The 16703-nt window shown below is 37.7% G+C and overlaps 1 protein-coding gene across 1 annotated transcript in view; it reads left to right on the forward strand.

The window, feature by feature from the left end:
- LOC306850563 (E3 ubiquitin-protein ligase pellino homolog 1-like) overlaps positions 1-15590 on the forward strand; it is a 33764-nt gene extending 18174 nt beyond the window's left edge. Inside the window, exons 2-7 of the mRNA XM_079386249.1 lie at positions 3737-3942; positions 7535-7664; positions 8269-8370; positions 8617-8814; positions 9371-9559; positions 12315-15590. Coding sequence (XP_079242375.1) covers positions 3863-3942; positions 7535-7664; positions 8269-8370; positions 8617-8814; positions 9371-9559; positions 12315-12893 — 1278 coding nt within the window. The 5' untranslated portion in view covers positions 3737-3862 and the 3' untranslated portion in view covers positions 12894-15590. The remainder of the gene's footprint in view (positions 1-3736; positions 3943-7534; positions 7665-8268; positions 8371-8616; positions 8815-9370; positions 9560-12314) is intronic.
- The last annotated feature ends 1113 nt before the right edge of the window (positions 15591-16703 follow it).

Here is a 16703-nt window from a genome sequence, read left to right on the forward strand (position 1 = left end):
GATGCATAAAATCTGTTGACCTTCTAAAAGATTATTTTTCCTCTCATTATCTCTTTCTGTTTCCTTTTTGTTTTCTCTCTCCCACTTTGCATTACTCCTGATTATTTGAATGGCTTTAGAATTACCTGTTGTGTAAAATGGCGATAAAGGATGTCATCGAGTGTGTTTTGCTGTGTAAATATAGTGAGCTGGTTTGTCCTGTTTTTATATTACCAGATTTTCAGGCCTGATGCTAACCATCATACACTGCCATATTCAATCAACCATTGATACAGGTTCATACTCTCTTTAAAAAGTTTGGCTTACAGTTCAAAGTTACATAACACTTTTGTCTGAAGTGTACTTTTTCTGTACTTTTGTAAGATGGTGTGTTGTAAAGCACCTTTTAAGTTTTTAATTTCCTTTCGGGTCTTTTGCTTTCTCAATTTCTAATAGATACAAGCATAATGGTCAAACACGTCCATCTACTGCATGTTATTGTTTACACAGAACAACAATGAAAAAGCCTTGTACTGAAATAAAAAAAAAAGTTTCGTATGATTGGCTGCCTAATTGTCGTAAAGGTTTTTTTGCCCAGTTATATGAGAAGTTAACAAATCAGACTAACACCTGTTAGCACTTAATGTGCTGTGGATGTCATTTAGACCACTTGCTTTGATGGTGTTGTCAGGATTGTGTGTATGGGGCAGGTGTTGATTTTGTATGGTTGTGAGGAATTTATCAATGCAGTTTATGCATGTGGCCTGTTAACACTCGTAACTCTTGTTAAAGTATTATACTGGGACTATATGGCCATATTCTCCACTACACCCTTAAAGTTAGTGACTCAGAAGTACAGCAGTTTAAGCCCGTAGCAACAGTCTGGTATGTGGGACAGGGATCGCTGTGGGAGGCAGGAGGGAGGTGTGAATAAAGAAGACTGTCTGGATGGAGGGATGAAAGAGGGTGTGAATCCCCAGAGTAGCTGCCATCGCTGTTTAGGGACAAAGAATAAGAAGATGGACATGAAGAGACAGAGCTCTTGTAAACAAGTTGGCAGCATTAAAGACAACATGGAAAAACCATGAACCCATGTAATTAATTTCATATTGGAATATTGGCGCTTTTCCACTGTGTGGTACGACTCTGCTTGGCACGGTTCAGAACGTCACGGTTTGGTTTGCGTTTCCACTGCAGTTTAGTACCGCTTTAGAGTGGGCTATAATGACACGGTTATTCACGTGTCATTATAGTTGCGCCGCCTCTACTGCCGTGACTCCTGAAAAACTTTTTAATTGCGCATCGCACCATCACGCGCTCTCTGGATCCGCTCCTCTGCTCTCAACGAGAGGACAGTCTGTACTTCCTCATCAGACAACGAAACAGACATTTTTTGGTTGTTAAAAGAAAGGTGCGCTCATTCAAAACAGTTGCGTTCGATCCTTTGCTGACTGTGCTAATTTAAATCTAGCGGGTCTGTTGTGTCTCATGCCACAAGTTCAATGACGCAGGCAATGACTATTTTCTCCGGCAAATCAGTGATCAGCAGAGTTTACACGTCATGTTTTGGTAACGGTCCGGTTCGCTTGTAACCTCGGCTGAGGTGGTACTAAAAAAAGTACCAGGTACTGTACCCAGTGGAAAAAACCCCAAAAGTGAGCCGTACTGTGCCGTACCATGCAGTGGAAAAGCGCCATAATATGGAAACTAGGGCTGGATGATATGGCAGAAAATTTAAATCTTGTTTTTTTTTTTGTTGTTTTTTTCCACAACGTTTGACTAATTTTCGAATTTTACCATTTTTAACTAGTCAACTTGAAAATGTAACTACAAAATGAATCAAGTAACTTTTCCTTTTTAACCCTCTATTCCAAGTGCACCACACATGAAACTGTCAACGTGAAGGAAATGCTAAACAAATCACTTGTTCTTTGCAGAAAAGATGCATGAACTACAACTACATCTTGTACAAACTTGTCTTATACATATTATGTTTAGATCTAATACGAGGAAAATGCTCAAGTCTAGGTAATTCAAATTCAGAATGACTAAAAGTATACCGCCAGTAGACTTACTAACTATAAATGTTCTGTAAAAACAATAAACAGCAGCTTTCAGCCGGTCACCATGATGTAAACATGAAATATCAGATATACAGTAGTAGTGCTTTACAAGTTTTTCGCCTCGCGATGTGAGCGTGTCACACGTGAGCAGTCAATCATGTGCTCTGACATACGGGTGGATCTTTCTTTTCTCTGTTATATGATCATTGGCATAGGTAACACTTTAGAATAAGGTTCCATTTATTAACATTAGTTAATGTATTAACTAACATGAACAAACAATGAACAATGCATTTATTACACTATTTATTAAACTTTGTTAATGTTAGTTAATGAAAATGGTTGTTCATTGTTTACTCATGTTAGTTCACACTACATTAATGTTAACAAACACAACTTGTGAATTTAATAATGCATCAGAAAATGCTGAAATTAACATTAAGATTAATAAATGCTGTAGAAGTATTGTTCATTCTTAGTTCATGTTTACTAATGCTGTTAACTAATGTTAATAAATGGAACCTTATTCTAAAGTGTTACCGCATATTATCAGTGTGTCTAATTCTTATGTTTGGTAATATTTCTATTCAAAATCGTGATTCCTCGAGTCCTAAAAAAATATTTTAAATAAATTTAAATAATTATTTGTTTTGTATTTATAGTCATTTTTGTATCATTTAATCATTATTTTAACTATTTATTTGTTATTTTTATTTTTTTTTATATTTTTTCTTGACTAAAATTTCATGTTGAATTTGAGTCACTGACAGGATATATGTGTATGTGTATGTATATGTATGTGTGTATATATGTGTTCCAGATTTCAGAACATCACATCACTGATCGGATGGAACCTCCCTCAGTAACACACGCATATGCTGTTGGTTTCAGTTGCTGTACTGCCTTTCCTGACACCAGTTCCACTGACCTCACATGGTCAGCAGTGCCTGGCAGGAAACATCATTCTGAATTTTCAGGGACAAAGCTGTCAAATCATGGGTTAGAGTGAGGGTCATGATCATCATGACTCGACTCTCCTGTTGAGTGAATTATTATACCTTCATACCATCATGGTGTAATATGAAAATTTGGCCAGGTTTCACACAAAATGTCTCCCAGTGCACCAAGTAGGGTGGACCTAGACATTCTTAATTCATACTGTACGTTTTCTTTATAGTTGTGAGATTTTAAAATCCCTGTCACATGAAGAGAAAATCTATGATAGATGGAAACCATTCTGACAAGGACATAGGCGTCACATTGTGATGTAGGAATAATGTGTTTCCTGTGTTTGTGTAGAAAAGGTCATTGTGCAAGATCATTTGTTTAGGTGTGTTTAACAGCGATTGTTTGGATATTTTGACTGGTTTTCTAGGTGTTAAGCTGCATGGGTTTGTGTCTGTCTGAGAGTGTTTTGGTCTTTCTTTATTTGCCCTTTAGATCTTATTAGCAACTTTAATCTCATGTCTGAGAGTACAGACTGTATTGTTGGTGAGGTTACTATGAAGAAGAGTGTGGTCAAGACTGTGGAATATAGGCCACTTAACATCACTAAATCAGTTTAAGTGGTGCCTGGTGAAATTTTATAGTTCATTCCTGTCATTTACTAATCTAAATGATATTCCAGCTAAAAGCATAACTAAAATAGCCATTTTACAGTTTTCTTACAAGTATTCTTTCTCTTTTTTTCTCAGTTGCAGTGATGATGAGGATGATGATGGTGATGAAGAGGAGACAGAGCTGAGAGCTGAGTGTGTGTGGTTGTGTTGCATTCACACTGGGAGCGGGAAGAACCCCCCTCCCCCACACACACTGCATCCATGTTCGCCCCCGACCAGGAAAATATCTCCACGTCGTCAGCCAAAGTGCCAGTCAAATATGGAGAACTCATTGTGCTTGGGTAAGACCTTCTGGCCTTTTGACCTTAGATCAGCAGGAAACGGCATCTGCCGTGCCGGAGTTAATAGTTTGTGATGCTCAGTGACAACTTGGCATGTGAGTGCTTGTTTCTGAAAATAGTTGGATGCCGTGAAGGTTTTGTGCGTTTCTGTTGTTGTTAGTAACATCATTGTGGGCAAAATGTGAGGGTGATGCATGTTTACGAGAACAACGAAGCTCTCATTTAGAAAACAAAGTGGGCTTCAACGTGGTGTTGGAGTATTATAATGCACTTCATTGACTTTTATTTGCAGAACAGACTTCTATGTGATTTCCTATATCATCACATGACTCATTGGCGTCTAAAAGAGCTTTTTGTGTATTAACTTCTTTGATTAGATGTTCTCAGGGGTCATGGATTGGATTGGATTAGATTCCTGAAGTGCATGGAGTTCTCACCTCCATTATTGTGTTGGGTTACGGCTGATTTAAGTGTTGTGTTACTGCTAAACTGTGGTTTTAGCTACCTTGTGAAATAAAACCAAAATCTCAATGTGATTTTATCAAAGCGCAAAAGCTGTGATTCAATTAAATACATTTACTGTGTTCTTAAACACGTTTTATTAGTGCTGGTTTTAAGTCTTTAAGAAAACTTTTAGTTTACAGAGTTAAGCCAAATACATTTGTGGACTTTTTTGCAAAAATAAATGATAAAAATATGATATAATTCAGCCATAGTATTTCTCAACATGAAAATAGCCACAGAAGCTGGAATGGCATTAAACACAAACAAACAAATTTAAACATGTTTAAGAACATATGGACTTCATCTCTGAAAGTTTCATTGAAAATAAAAGTTTGATTGTTTTGCATTTGAAAATGGAGGAATGGAGATTCTCTTAAATATTAGTGTTGTAATTTTAAAAATAAATCTAAATAAAATTACTTTTTTTTTTTTTTTTTTTTTTTTTTTACTGTGAAATATCACTACATTTATTAGTTTAATATTTAGCATTTATATTTTATAGATAAAGTAATTTAATAATAACAATAATATAATTACTCCTTAACAAAATTAAATATTTATTATTATTATTTTATAGCCATTCTACAAACGAGCTCAGCAAACATTAGTTGTTGGTTTTTTTTAATCACAATTTTTATTAGAAAATCATTCGTTTTTTTTTTTTTTTTTTTTTTTTTTTTTGTCCCCTAAATAGTTTAGCCATACTTGTGTGGATGTTTAGTTCTGTTTTTCATCTTTGTAGAGACACACAAATTCTCTTGATTATTTTGGAAATTATATTTGTGTTACGTAAGTTTGGTTACTGAGCTTCGAGCTCTGACAGAGCTCTCTTGAGCTTATAACATACATATGACCGCACACACACACACTGCTCCGTGAGTCAGTCTCCTGATGAGATGGCTCATTTTCCTCCATCACATTGTTTTCCCTCTACTTTTCACTCTGTCCTTCCAGCAACAGCTGACACTGAAAGACTTCCTTCAACTACACCACTCTCTCTCTCTCTCTCCCTCCCCCTCTCTCTCTATCTGTTGTTCCCCGAGTGTTTTCTGAAGGAATGCATTCGTAGATGAGAAAACGCTGCTGCGGAAATACCCTGCTCGATTTCTTGTGCACATACATCATGTCCATGAAATTCCCACTCCGTGCTGACTCATTGTTCATTAACACTGTTTTTCCCCCCATACATCAGTTCTTGAGATCATCATAGAAAGTCTCTGCCATAAAGGACGTAAGACTTTTTTAGACTTGCTCAAGCTGAAGATGTCACCTGGTGGGAAACCCCAGATGCCTTAATTGCATTTTTCTGATTTCCATGTAAAAGCGAGTGTAGTTTTATAAGGAAAGCCTTGAGAGAAACAAGCACAATTTGTCAGCTTGTTTATAGAGTACATTGCAATAATGTGGGTTTGCCAAAATATGTTGAGAATGCACTCAACAGCGTCAATGCATGCCTTCAATGAACTCATGTTAAATCAATCAGATATTTAATAAAGTCCATTGCTGAGCATCTAAAGCCCAAACCCACATAATACCAAATGCAAAATGTTGAACTATATTGAACTACACAAATTTAACTACACAACTAAATTGCAGCCACCGTGTCTGTGTCTGTGAAGAAAACTTCGGTAGTGAGTAACTGGGTTGAGGACAGAGGAAACCTCCACAGAGGAAACCACAAGACATAGCAGGTGTAGTGTTCATAGTGTTCAGTGTTTATGTAGCGTACACAGGCTTCACGCTGCTCACAGATCAGATTTGTTTTTCAAATGCTGCTTTAATCTTTAGTACTAAATGTTCACACAGCCATTTTGTAAGTGATAATATCAGATCCATTCATTGAGATCTGGTGAATGTTCATTGATTCTTTTAATAATGATAATGGACAGCATTACAGCATGAGACAGCAGATGACATTATGGAACAAAAGGGTGGCAAATTGAAGAGGATGGCCCTGGTGCACACGAGAGAAGATACACTATCGTTCAAAAGTTTGGTGTCAGTGAGATCCTAAAGTAATATATCACAGTTTCAACAAAAATGTTAAGAGCACAACTGTTTTCAGCAGTTAATAAAAATAAATGCCTTTTTTCATTTCACCAAATCAGCATATTAGAAGGATCATGTGATGCTGAAGACTGGAGTAATGACTGGTGAAAATTCAGTTTTGCTAGAAGAGGAATACACGTATATTTTACTACATTTTTTCAATGTAGAGTCATTTTAAATAGTTTATTTCACAAATATTTTTTATTTGTTTACTTTTTTTTTTATCAAATCTTGGTAAGCATAAGAAACCTCTTTCAAAAATATTTAAAAAATCTTAAAGATCCCAAACTTTTGAGTCGGTTGTACTTCATTACAAATAAAAATATGCATTTTCACAAATAATGTGTCCCAAGCTGCTTGTTCCGTACATACAGTAGTGAATGCCATGTGTGCATTAATGAGTGAATTCAGGCAGTTGTGTATAATACTGCACTTTGTGTATGATGTTACAAGTCGCATCCTCAGTTACACAAGTAACTACTTGAAATATAACCTAATTATCCAGATCAAGACACATTTTCATAAATCAGATTTGAATGGACTTTCAGGCCACATATGAATGTGGGAATGCCAAATTACAAGTGACGTTATTATTAACGCTGCTCATCATGGTAATCCTGTCTCTGTGGATACTGACCACCTGCACATGATTTCCCTGTTCATATTAGGCTCCATGAAAAAAGATGATGATATTACAAGTTATCAGGCTTTTAACCGTAGAAACTTGCCATGGGGTTGTGTCAGGTTCAGTATGTCATCCCACCGAAATACATATGTTATGAACAGTTGATCATGAACTTTGTGACTCTGGAATGGTTTTGGTTGGAATTTGGTTTAGGTTAGGTTTTGGTTCCAGATAACAACCTAAATGACCATCTGCTTTTCCTAAGAAAAGCATTGGATAGAATATCTACCATACAGGCTTTGTTAGTTTGTGCTTATGTAAGCAGTTCTGTCTGTTATTTTTACCACCTGTTGCCTGCGGCTGAAGTGTTGAGTGCAGGTGTTTTCAGTTGAATTTCTCACTCTCTTTCTGCAGGTATAATGGCTCTCTACCCAACGGGGACCGTGGCAGAAGGAAGAGCAGGTTTGCACTCTTCAAAAGACCCAAATCCAATGGCGTCAAACCCAGCACTGTACACGTAGCCTGCACTCCACAGGCTGCCAAGGTATACACATCCTCCACCTTGGCATTACACAGGACTATCTTTAGAGAATCAGCAATTAGTGTCATTTTTGGTTCTGGGGATGTTTTGAATTCAAAAACTAGGTGGGTTTGAGCTGTAATGGAACAGGGTGTGTCCATTCACACATCTGGGTTCCGTTGAGCTCATGAATGACCTCTCTGTGGTTCCTTCACGAAAAAACACATATACACAAACAGCTCTCGGCCTGATTCCACAGTTTGTTAGACACTATTGTGCTGGCCAAATGAATTTTTTTCACATCTGCAAATAGTGTGCAAATAGTACATATATTTTTTTTTTGTTTATTTAATTTTTTATTGTATTTAGTAATTTAATTTTTATTTTTATAATAATAATAATAATACTTAGTATTTACTCATTTACATTATGAGCATATTTACTAATACAATTTTTTAAAAAGGCCACATTTATTTATGGCAGTAAGATTTAGGTGTGTTTTAATTATTTTTAATTTAATTTTAACTTTTATTTTATTTTTAGTTGGTGGTTAAGGTTGGTGATATCTTGGGCATATGTATCTTGACTTCAGCGTGTTATTTTAACATCTCTCTTTCTTTTTTCTTAGGCCATAAGTAACAAGGATCAGCACAGTATTTCCTACACGTTGTCCCGTGTACAGACAGTGGTGGTGGAGTACACTCAAGACAGCAATACAGACATGTTTCAGGTAGCGGCTTACTGCTAACTCAGTTGTGCTGTCCTTTAGGACTTCTTCTTGGACTGTTCAAAAGTGTCCATTAATCTCACTACTTAGTGTCAGCCTGAAATAATGCTGTCACTAGGCAGAAACGAGGTGGCATTAGCATCTACTTTGATTCTGTATTTTTTACACTGTTTCTATAATTGTGTACTGGGAGGCAAGCTTACAAATTTTTCTGCAGCGTTTGATGTTTCATCTCTTTCTACATCTCAGATTGGCCGCTCAACTGAGAGTCCTATAGATTTTGTGGTGACCGACACGGTTGCCGGGAGTCAGAGCAACTCTGACACTCAGTCAGTTCAGAGCACCATATCTCGCTTCGCATGCCGGATCATATGTCAGCGAATGCCCCCTTACACCGCCCGCATCTACGCAGCCGGATTCGACTCCTCCAAGAACATCTTCCTAGGGGTGAGATGGCGAGAACATATGACTTCATCTTATATAAAGACAGTGGGTGATTTGACCTGAGAAACTAGCACGGCTTTTGAGAAGCATAAACAAGGCCAAATATCCAAATCTATAACGAAAACAGATGTGGAATACAAAAAGATTTCCTCTTTTAGAATAAATTGAATGTTGTATCATCTACCTAAAATAGTGATATCAACATTTATTCAAATCCTGAGTTTTTTTTTTCTTAAAGGGCTAGTTCATTCAAAAATTTTAAATGTCAATATTTACTCATCTTCATGTTGGTCCAAAACCGTATGACTTATTTTTTTCTGTCAAACATGAAGATGTTTTGAGGGATGTCTTTTTTCCATACAATGGAAATCAGTGGGCTCCAGTATTTGGTTCCCAATGTTAATTTTGTTCCCTGTGTTCTTCAAAATATCATCTTTTGTGTTCCAGTAGAAGAACCTCAGTCATTCAGGTTTGGAATGTCATAAAGAAATGATGAGTTTTCATTTTCAGGTGCACTAACCCTTTAATTATTCACATAAAATATTTTTTTGGCTCACAGGAGAAAGCAGCAAAGTGGAAGACATCGGATGGACAGATGGACGGTCTGACTACTAACGGCGTGTTGGTAATGCATCCTCGCCTTGGTTTCACAGAGGACTCCAAACCTGGTGTGTGGAGAGAGATTTCAGTGTGTGGAAATGTGTTCACCCTGAGAGAGACACGTTCTGCTCAGCAGCGAGGGAAAATGGTCAGTTCTCCCATGTTACACATATATAAATAAACATTCTAACACAAGGACTTTTTTGAAAATTCATTCAATTAAAGTGGGTTTCTTTAGATGACACATTTTCTACCGCCACAAGGTATTTACCTTCATGTCGCCCAGCTCTATTAGAGACACATACTCTGTTTCAAATCAAAAGGCCATAAATATCAGCTACTGTTCATGAAGCAGCATTTGTGGAAGCTGTAATGCAATGAGATGGGATTCTGAAATTGAAGCTCTGTTAAACAATCATATGGCTCCCTGCAAGATGGGACGTTGGAGCATTCTGGTGCCTTTGACCGGTTGCTCTGGGACGCTGTTGCCAGAGTAACGGCCCAGGCGAGACAGCTTTACCCTGTCCGGTGTAACACAAAGCTGTAAGATGATCTGGAGTTGATCTGTTAAGTGCGTCAGACAGGAGGCCCAATGAGAACTACTGCTCTCAACATTTTCCTCCTGTGCTCATAAGTCATTATCTTCAGTGGGTGTCTGGACAAATACAGGCCTGTAAAGACTCCTAGATATGCATGAGCCCGTGATGTGTTTGGCCACATTTATGCTGCTTATGTATTCTTGTTGCACAACTCAAACACTCTTTCTGATACGCATGCACTCACAGTCCAGAGGCTCAGAGGTGCCCCATTAATCTGGGTTGTCACAGGCAGTGCAAACACGCACCTGATTGCTGTTCATGCCCTGCACTTTTAGTGCTGAACACATGCCACCAGTGTGCTCCACTAGATATAATTTTACCATTCAATTCTCAAGGCAGCATATTCTAGCAATTCATTTATTTTTTTATTTTATTTTTTTACATTGCCAATATAAGTTAAAGATGCATTACTGTGGAAAAGTTTTTTATTTTTAAGAAATTACTTTTATTGAGCAATAATGCATTAAATTTATTAAAAAATGACAGTAAATTTTTTAAATATTTCAAATAAATGCTGTTCTTTTGAACTTTTAATTTAACACAGAATACTGAGAAAAATGTAGCACGGTTTCCAAAACATATTAGGCAACACAACTGTTTTCAACTGTTAAAATAATGCCATATCAGCATATTAGAATGATTTCCGAAGGATCATGTGACATAAAACAAATTTATTAGTAATTATAAATTAATTAATAAATATTACAATATTTATTAAAAAAAAATTCTGCATTAAAGATCAACTTTTGAGCTTACTGTTCTTGCCAATCCTAAACTAGTGAAATATGAAATTGTTAATATTAATTCTGTGTGTATAGGAATAGAACTGCATTTCGTTGCCCTGTACCTTACATGTGCAATGACAATAAAGTTGAATCTAATCTATTTCAACAAAAACAACAGTTAAGCATTTATAATTGCAATTAAAAAATAATAAATTATATTAATCGTAGTATAAGTATTTTTTAATTTATGTTATAATCAATGTATTGTTTATTTTTTGTCATTTCTATTATTTCTGTTATGTGCTCATTTGTATATATTACACGATATTCAAGATAATACTATGTTTTACGGGACCTTTAGAGGAACACTCAACTTTTTTTGAAAATAGGCTCATTTTACAACTCACCTAGCGTTAAACAGTTGAGTTTTACCGTTTTTGGAATCCATTCAGCCGATCTCCGGGTCTGGCGGTAGCACTTTTAGCTTAGCTTAGCATAGATCATTGAATCGGATTAGAGACCATTAGCATCTCGCTAAGGAAATTACCATGGGTTCAGCAGGTGCAGTGATATTACGCAGTCATATCATTGCGCCTGCTGCACCCACGGTATGGCAGCAAAGTTCCTTGATTATTACGCCAGAACGAGAGTATAGTTCCAAGCCATATCAGCCTAGAAAATCGCAACTTTTCATTTTCCGTCTGTCTTGGTGCACGATGTAACTACAGAAGAGTCAAGTTTTAAATAGGAAAATTATCGAAACTCTTTAGTCCTTTTTGAGCGAGATGCTAACTTAATGGTTTAATCCGATTCAATGATCTATGCTAAGCTAAGCTAAAAGTGCTACCGCCAGACACTGAGATCGGCTGAATGGATTTAAAAATGGTAAAACTCAACTGTTTATCTCTAGGGGAGTTGTAAAATGAGCCTATTTCCAAAAAAAGTGGAGTGTTCCTTTAAATGTTCAGAGAAAAAAGGGCAGAGAAAACCGTGATCCAACATACACACACACACACCTGTGCATGAATGCTTGCTGGCTCAAATACAGTGTTGTATTTGCACTTGCACTTAGTGGCCTTCACATAACACAACTCAGACAGTGCGATTTACACAGTGTCCTTACAGCTGTGCGTGTGTGTGTGTGTGTGTGTGTGTGTGTGTGTGTGTGAAAGAGACTAATGCAGTATGGTAAAGGTCAAACTAAAGACTGATCAAGGGTGGCTCTGAAATATGTCGCAACCATGAATTATATCATTCCAGGGTGAATGCGTGAATCATAGGGTGTGTGTGTTTTGCACATTTATGTCTGTGTGCATTACATAATCACTTAAGACAGATGTCTTAAGCAGTAAATGGTTATATTGTTGTTTTTTTACTCTTTGTAATGAATGAATCATTACTGTACAGTGAGTGTTGGGGCTTTACTGCCCCCTGCAGGCAGACTTTCATCTACTGATAAGATCTGCCTTTGTTTTGATTTAATCATGCATCATTTGTGTTGAAAGCATGAATATTGGCTCTATTTATAAATAAATCATCTTCTGTTTTTTTTCTCATTGGTCTCTCTTTCTCTCTGTAGGTGGAGAATGAGACTCAAGAATTAGTGGACGGCTCTCTGATTGATCTCTGCGGAGCGACTCTCTTGTGGCGTACCGCTGAAGGGCTTTCCCGCACTCCCACCGTCAAACACCTGGAGGCGCTCCGGCAAGAGCTGAACGCTGCTCGTCCCCAGTGCCCCGTGGGTTTCAACACCCTCGCCTTCCCCAGCATGCGGCGGAAGGACATCGTGGATGAGAAGCAACCCTGGGTCTACTTAAACTGCGGTCACGTTCACGGCTACCACAACTGGGGCAACCGCGACGCAGAGCGAGATGGTAGGGAGGGCCGTGAGCGGGAATGTCCCATGTGCCGCGCTCGTGGGCCGTACGTGCCGCTGTGGCTGGGCTGCGAGGCAGGGTTTTATCTAGATGCGGCCCCTCCTACTCACGCATTCAGTCAGTGCGGCCATGTATGCTCCGAAAAAACAGCGGCATATTGGAGTCAAATCCCTCTTCCTCATGGAACACACACCTTCCATGCCGCCTGTCCTTTCTGCGCCCAGCAGCTCAGTGGTGAGCAGGGATACATCAGACTGATCTTCCAGGGGCCTGTGGACTAAACACACCTGCCTATGACCTTTTATCCCAGTAACCCCATTTGACAAACATTAGTCAGGCATTTCTTTGTTTTTTCTAGAATTTCATTTTATAATGATGACATTTTCTGTACTCTCAGACTGTTTTTTTTTTTTTGGTTTGTAAGTGACCTTTATACTGCTTTTTCAAATACGGAGAAAAACAAAAGTATATATTTTCAAATAAAATGATTATAAAAGCAAAAAACTAAATTAAAAAATGAATAGACCTTTTCAGAACAGCAGAGCACATGCACACCCACATTTGAGCATTCTGATTGGGTGGCTCTGCGTGGCCGTTACGGATGGTGACGTGTATTTGCTAATTAACAGTAATACTCAGCATTAGAGAGGCAATACACCATCCATGTATGTTTATGATGAGCTTACAGATGAGTCTTTGTTCTCTATTCATTCAATATTTCATAAAGCAACTACATTTAGATTCCAGATAACTGTTTTCCATATATGTCTGCCTTAAAAAAAATACTTACTGTTTTTTATTTATACACTCTCAATGTTTATCAAAGATAAAAATAAAATGTATAGTTGTGTTTTTGGGGAGTTAAGTTCTATGTAGCTGTTCTGTTTTTGTTTTCTCTTTATTGTGAGTCTCTTCCATTTGTAGGCTTCGCTATAGCATTCAGATTTTTCCTCATTTGCTCTCATACTTGTTGGTTACAAATGATTGTGAGTAAAATCTTCCCTGCATTAGTGAACAGTGAGGTCATGCTCAGAGAAATGTTCTTGCTGAACTCCAGAAAGCTCAAGAGGCCTAAGAATCTTCACCTCCCTTTAAGCACAGGCCAAAACCACCATAGTGTTCGCAAAATTGTGTGTGCTTAAGTGTCTTTGTAAGGTCCCTGTTTTCTGTTTGAGCCTTTTCTGTGTAGATGACTACCCTTGTTTGGATATTTTGGGGACACTGGGAAGTAATTTCCATCCATAGTGTAAAAAGCAGCACTAAACTCTGGAAAACCCCTTTACCTCTTTTATAGGTCAGTTTCTCTTCATTTGAAAATTGAGATGTAATTAGTTTTGTACCTAAAAGCTACTGGGAACTTGATTCCAGTAGAAAGGGTCATTTTCTCCTTAAGTTTAAAATGAATGACACTCCCCGTGTGCAAAAACTAAATGGATAATACTTAAAAGGCTATTCAAAGCTTGGGGGTCAGTAAGTTTTTTTTTTTTTTTTGAGAAATTAATACTTTTATTCAGCAAGGACACATTCATTTGTTCAAAAGTAACAGTAAATGCATTTGTTACAACAGATTCCATTTCTCAAAACTTGATTTCCACAAAAATATTAAGCAGCACAACTGTTTAAAAGTGACGATGAGAAATCTTTCCTGAGCCCCAAATCAGCGTATTAGAATGATTTCTGGAGGATCATGTAACACTGAAGACTGGAGTAATGCCTGCTGAAATGGCAGTTTAGCCATCACAGGAAGAAATTACATTTAAAATATTAAAATTATGAAAGTGTAATCCCATAAATGCAGCTTTTGTGAGTTTGAGATCAAAAAAATCCTACCGACCTCAAACTTTGAACAGTAGTGTATGTTTTTCAAAAGCCATATGACCTGCTTATTCTGTGGAAGATGAAAGGAGATATGTATAGCAGTCCAAGCTGATCTTTTCCATACAGTGTAATTAGGTGGTGAGGTTTTAATTGATGTGATAAAAATGTCAGTCTATTCCTCACAAAGCTATCATATTACAATCGTTGTTCCCCATTCACTTACATTCTATGGAAAAGAGCAGCTTTGACACTTTTTTTTCTTATAATTCAGTGAATTTTAGGTCCCCTCGAAGAACGAACCTATATGTATATGAGTATGCTAATATATTTGAAATTGTAATGACGTTTTTGACTGTTTGATTTCATGTACATGCTGTCGTATGTACTGTGCGAATGTTAAATGTGCTGTACTGTGTTACATGTAAGAATTTGGAGAGCATTCATTGAGTCTGAAGGTTTGTGAATCCCAGGTCTGTGTGTAAAGTGGATTCTCTGCCTTAGGAGTCCAAGCTCGACTTCCAGAGATCATACAGTTCCTGCTGTTCTGAACAGCACCCAGACACGGCATACTGGTGCAGTTTTCACCTCAGGGAGTTTCCTCCATCCTGACCACCAGGGCATGTGTTCATGAAGTATTTCAAATCCAGACAGCAGATCTGGTCTATTGTGTGTGGAGATATCTAGACCACAAAGTGCTATGAGCAAATATGAAGCTTAATCACACCACAGACATAACTCCTCACCAGTAATCCTCTTTCTTTCTCTTTTTTTAAATTTGAGGATGCTTCATTTGCAAAATAATTCTCCTTGTCCACCTGTTTTTTTTTCCCAAGTATTAAGCAAACACACTAGATTTGTTAGACACATTTGACTTTTTAAGGGCATCGCTCGTTTGTCTCCGTAGAGACAGCGTGTGTAAAGGGCTTTTTTCCTTTTCATTTCCTGTTTATTTGTTTGAGTTCTTTGACATGTCTTTTGTCACTTTGGTCTAACTGGTCTGCATGATCCTAGTGTGTGTGTGTGTGTGTGTGTGTGAGTGAGAGAGAGAGAGTGTGTGCGTGTTCCGAAAAATCTGAATGCATGAAGGCAAATGCTGAGAATGCTTCGGATTTACCATTTTGTACCAACTTTAAACAAATAAAATTTTAAAAAGCATGTTGAAAGAGTTTGGTGGTTATTTCTTTCTTCTCATGGGTACCTGATGCCAAGACAGGCTCTTGCATTTATTTTCATTTAATTCATTGTTTCAAGTCATATATAATAATGAGATATGAAACATGCAAACATGTTCTGTTGGTTAGTGCCCTCTTCTACTAAATTAATTTAGATGAAGATGACTGCTAATAGGTTAGCAACATCGTATGTAGAGAACAGTGGTTCTCACCCAGGGGCTAAATTCATGCAATTAAGGTTTCGTCTCGGTGTTGGGAGCTTACAGTACAGACAGTACACACATAGTGCAGACATATAATTAAGGTAATAAAAACACTAATAATAAAGAGAATAGACCATAAGTTGTAAATAATACAAATATAGAGAAAACGAAAATGTCCATAGACAGAATGTGGATATGTGCGATTGACAGATGAAAGTTTGATGAGTTATTTACAGATGCACAGTCCTGAGGTGTGTTATGTGTTGTTCAGGTGGGATATGGCCTGAGGGGGAAAACTGTGCTTGGGTCTGGCTGTTTTGGTGCTCAGTGCTCTGTAGTAACAGTCAGAGGGCAACAGTTCAAAGAGAGAGTGGGCTGGGTGTGAGGGGTTCAGAGTCATTTTCTTAGCCCTTTTCCTCACTCTGGAGATGTAAAGATTTTGGAGGTTGAGTAGAGGGGAACAAATAATTCCATCAGCAGTCCTGTCTGTCCGTTGTAGTAGCTGAACCAAACCAAACAGTTATAGATGAACACGGGACAGACTCATGGCAGAGTAGAACTGTTAAAGCAGCTCCTGAGGTAGGAACCAAAGACTATAGAATACCTCTCTTAAAGAGGCTTTGGTTGAACTTCCTCAGCTGGTGAAGGAAATAGTGAAAGTGAAAGTGACGTGACGCGACCAAGTATGGTTACCCATACTCGGAATTTGTGCTCTGCATTTAAGTGCACACACACAGCAGTGATCACACACCCGGAGCAGTGGGTGAAACCCTCAAATACAGCCTCTGCTGGGCCTTATTTCTTATTATTATTTTTTATTTTTTTTACAATAGGGTCAATGTGATTGGTCCACTTCAGGTCCTGAGAGATGGTGGTGCCCAAGAACTAGCTGCAAAAA

Source organism: Barbus barbus, assembly GCF_936440315.1.
Source record: "Barbus barbus genome assembly, chromosome: 30".
Lineage (NCBI taxonomy): Eukaryota > Metazoa > Chordata > Actinopteri > Cypriniformes > Cyprinidae > Barbus > Barbus barbus.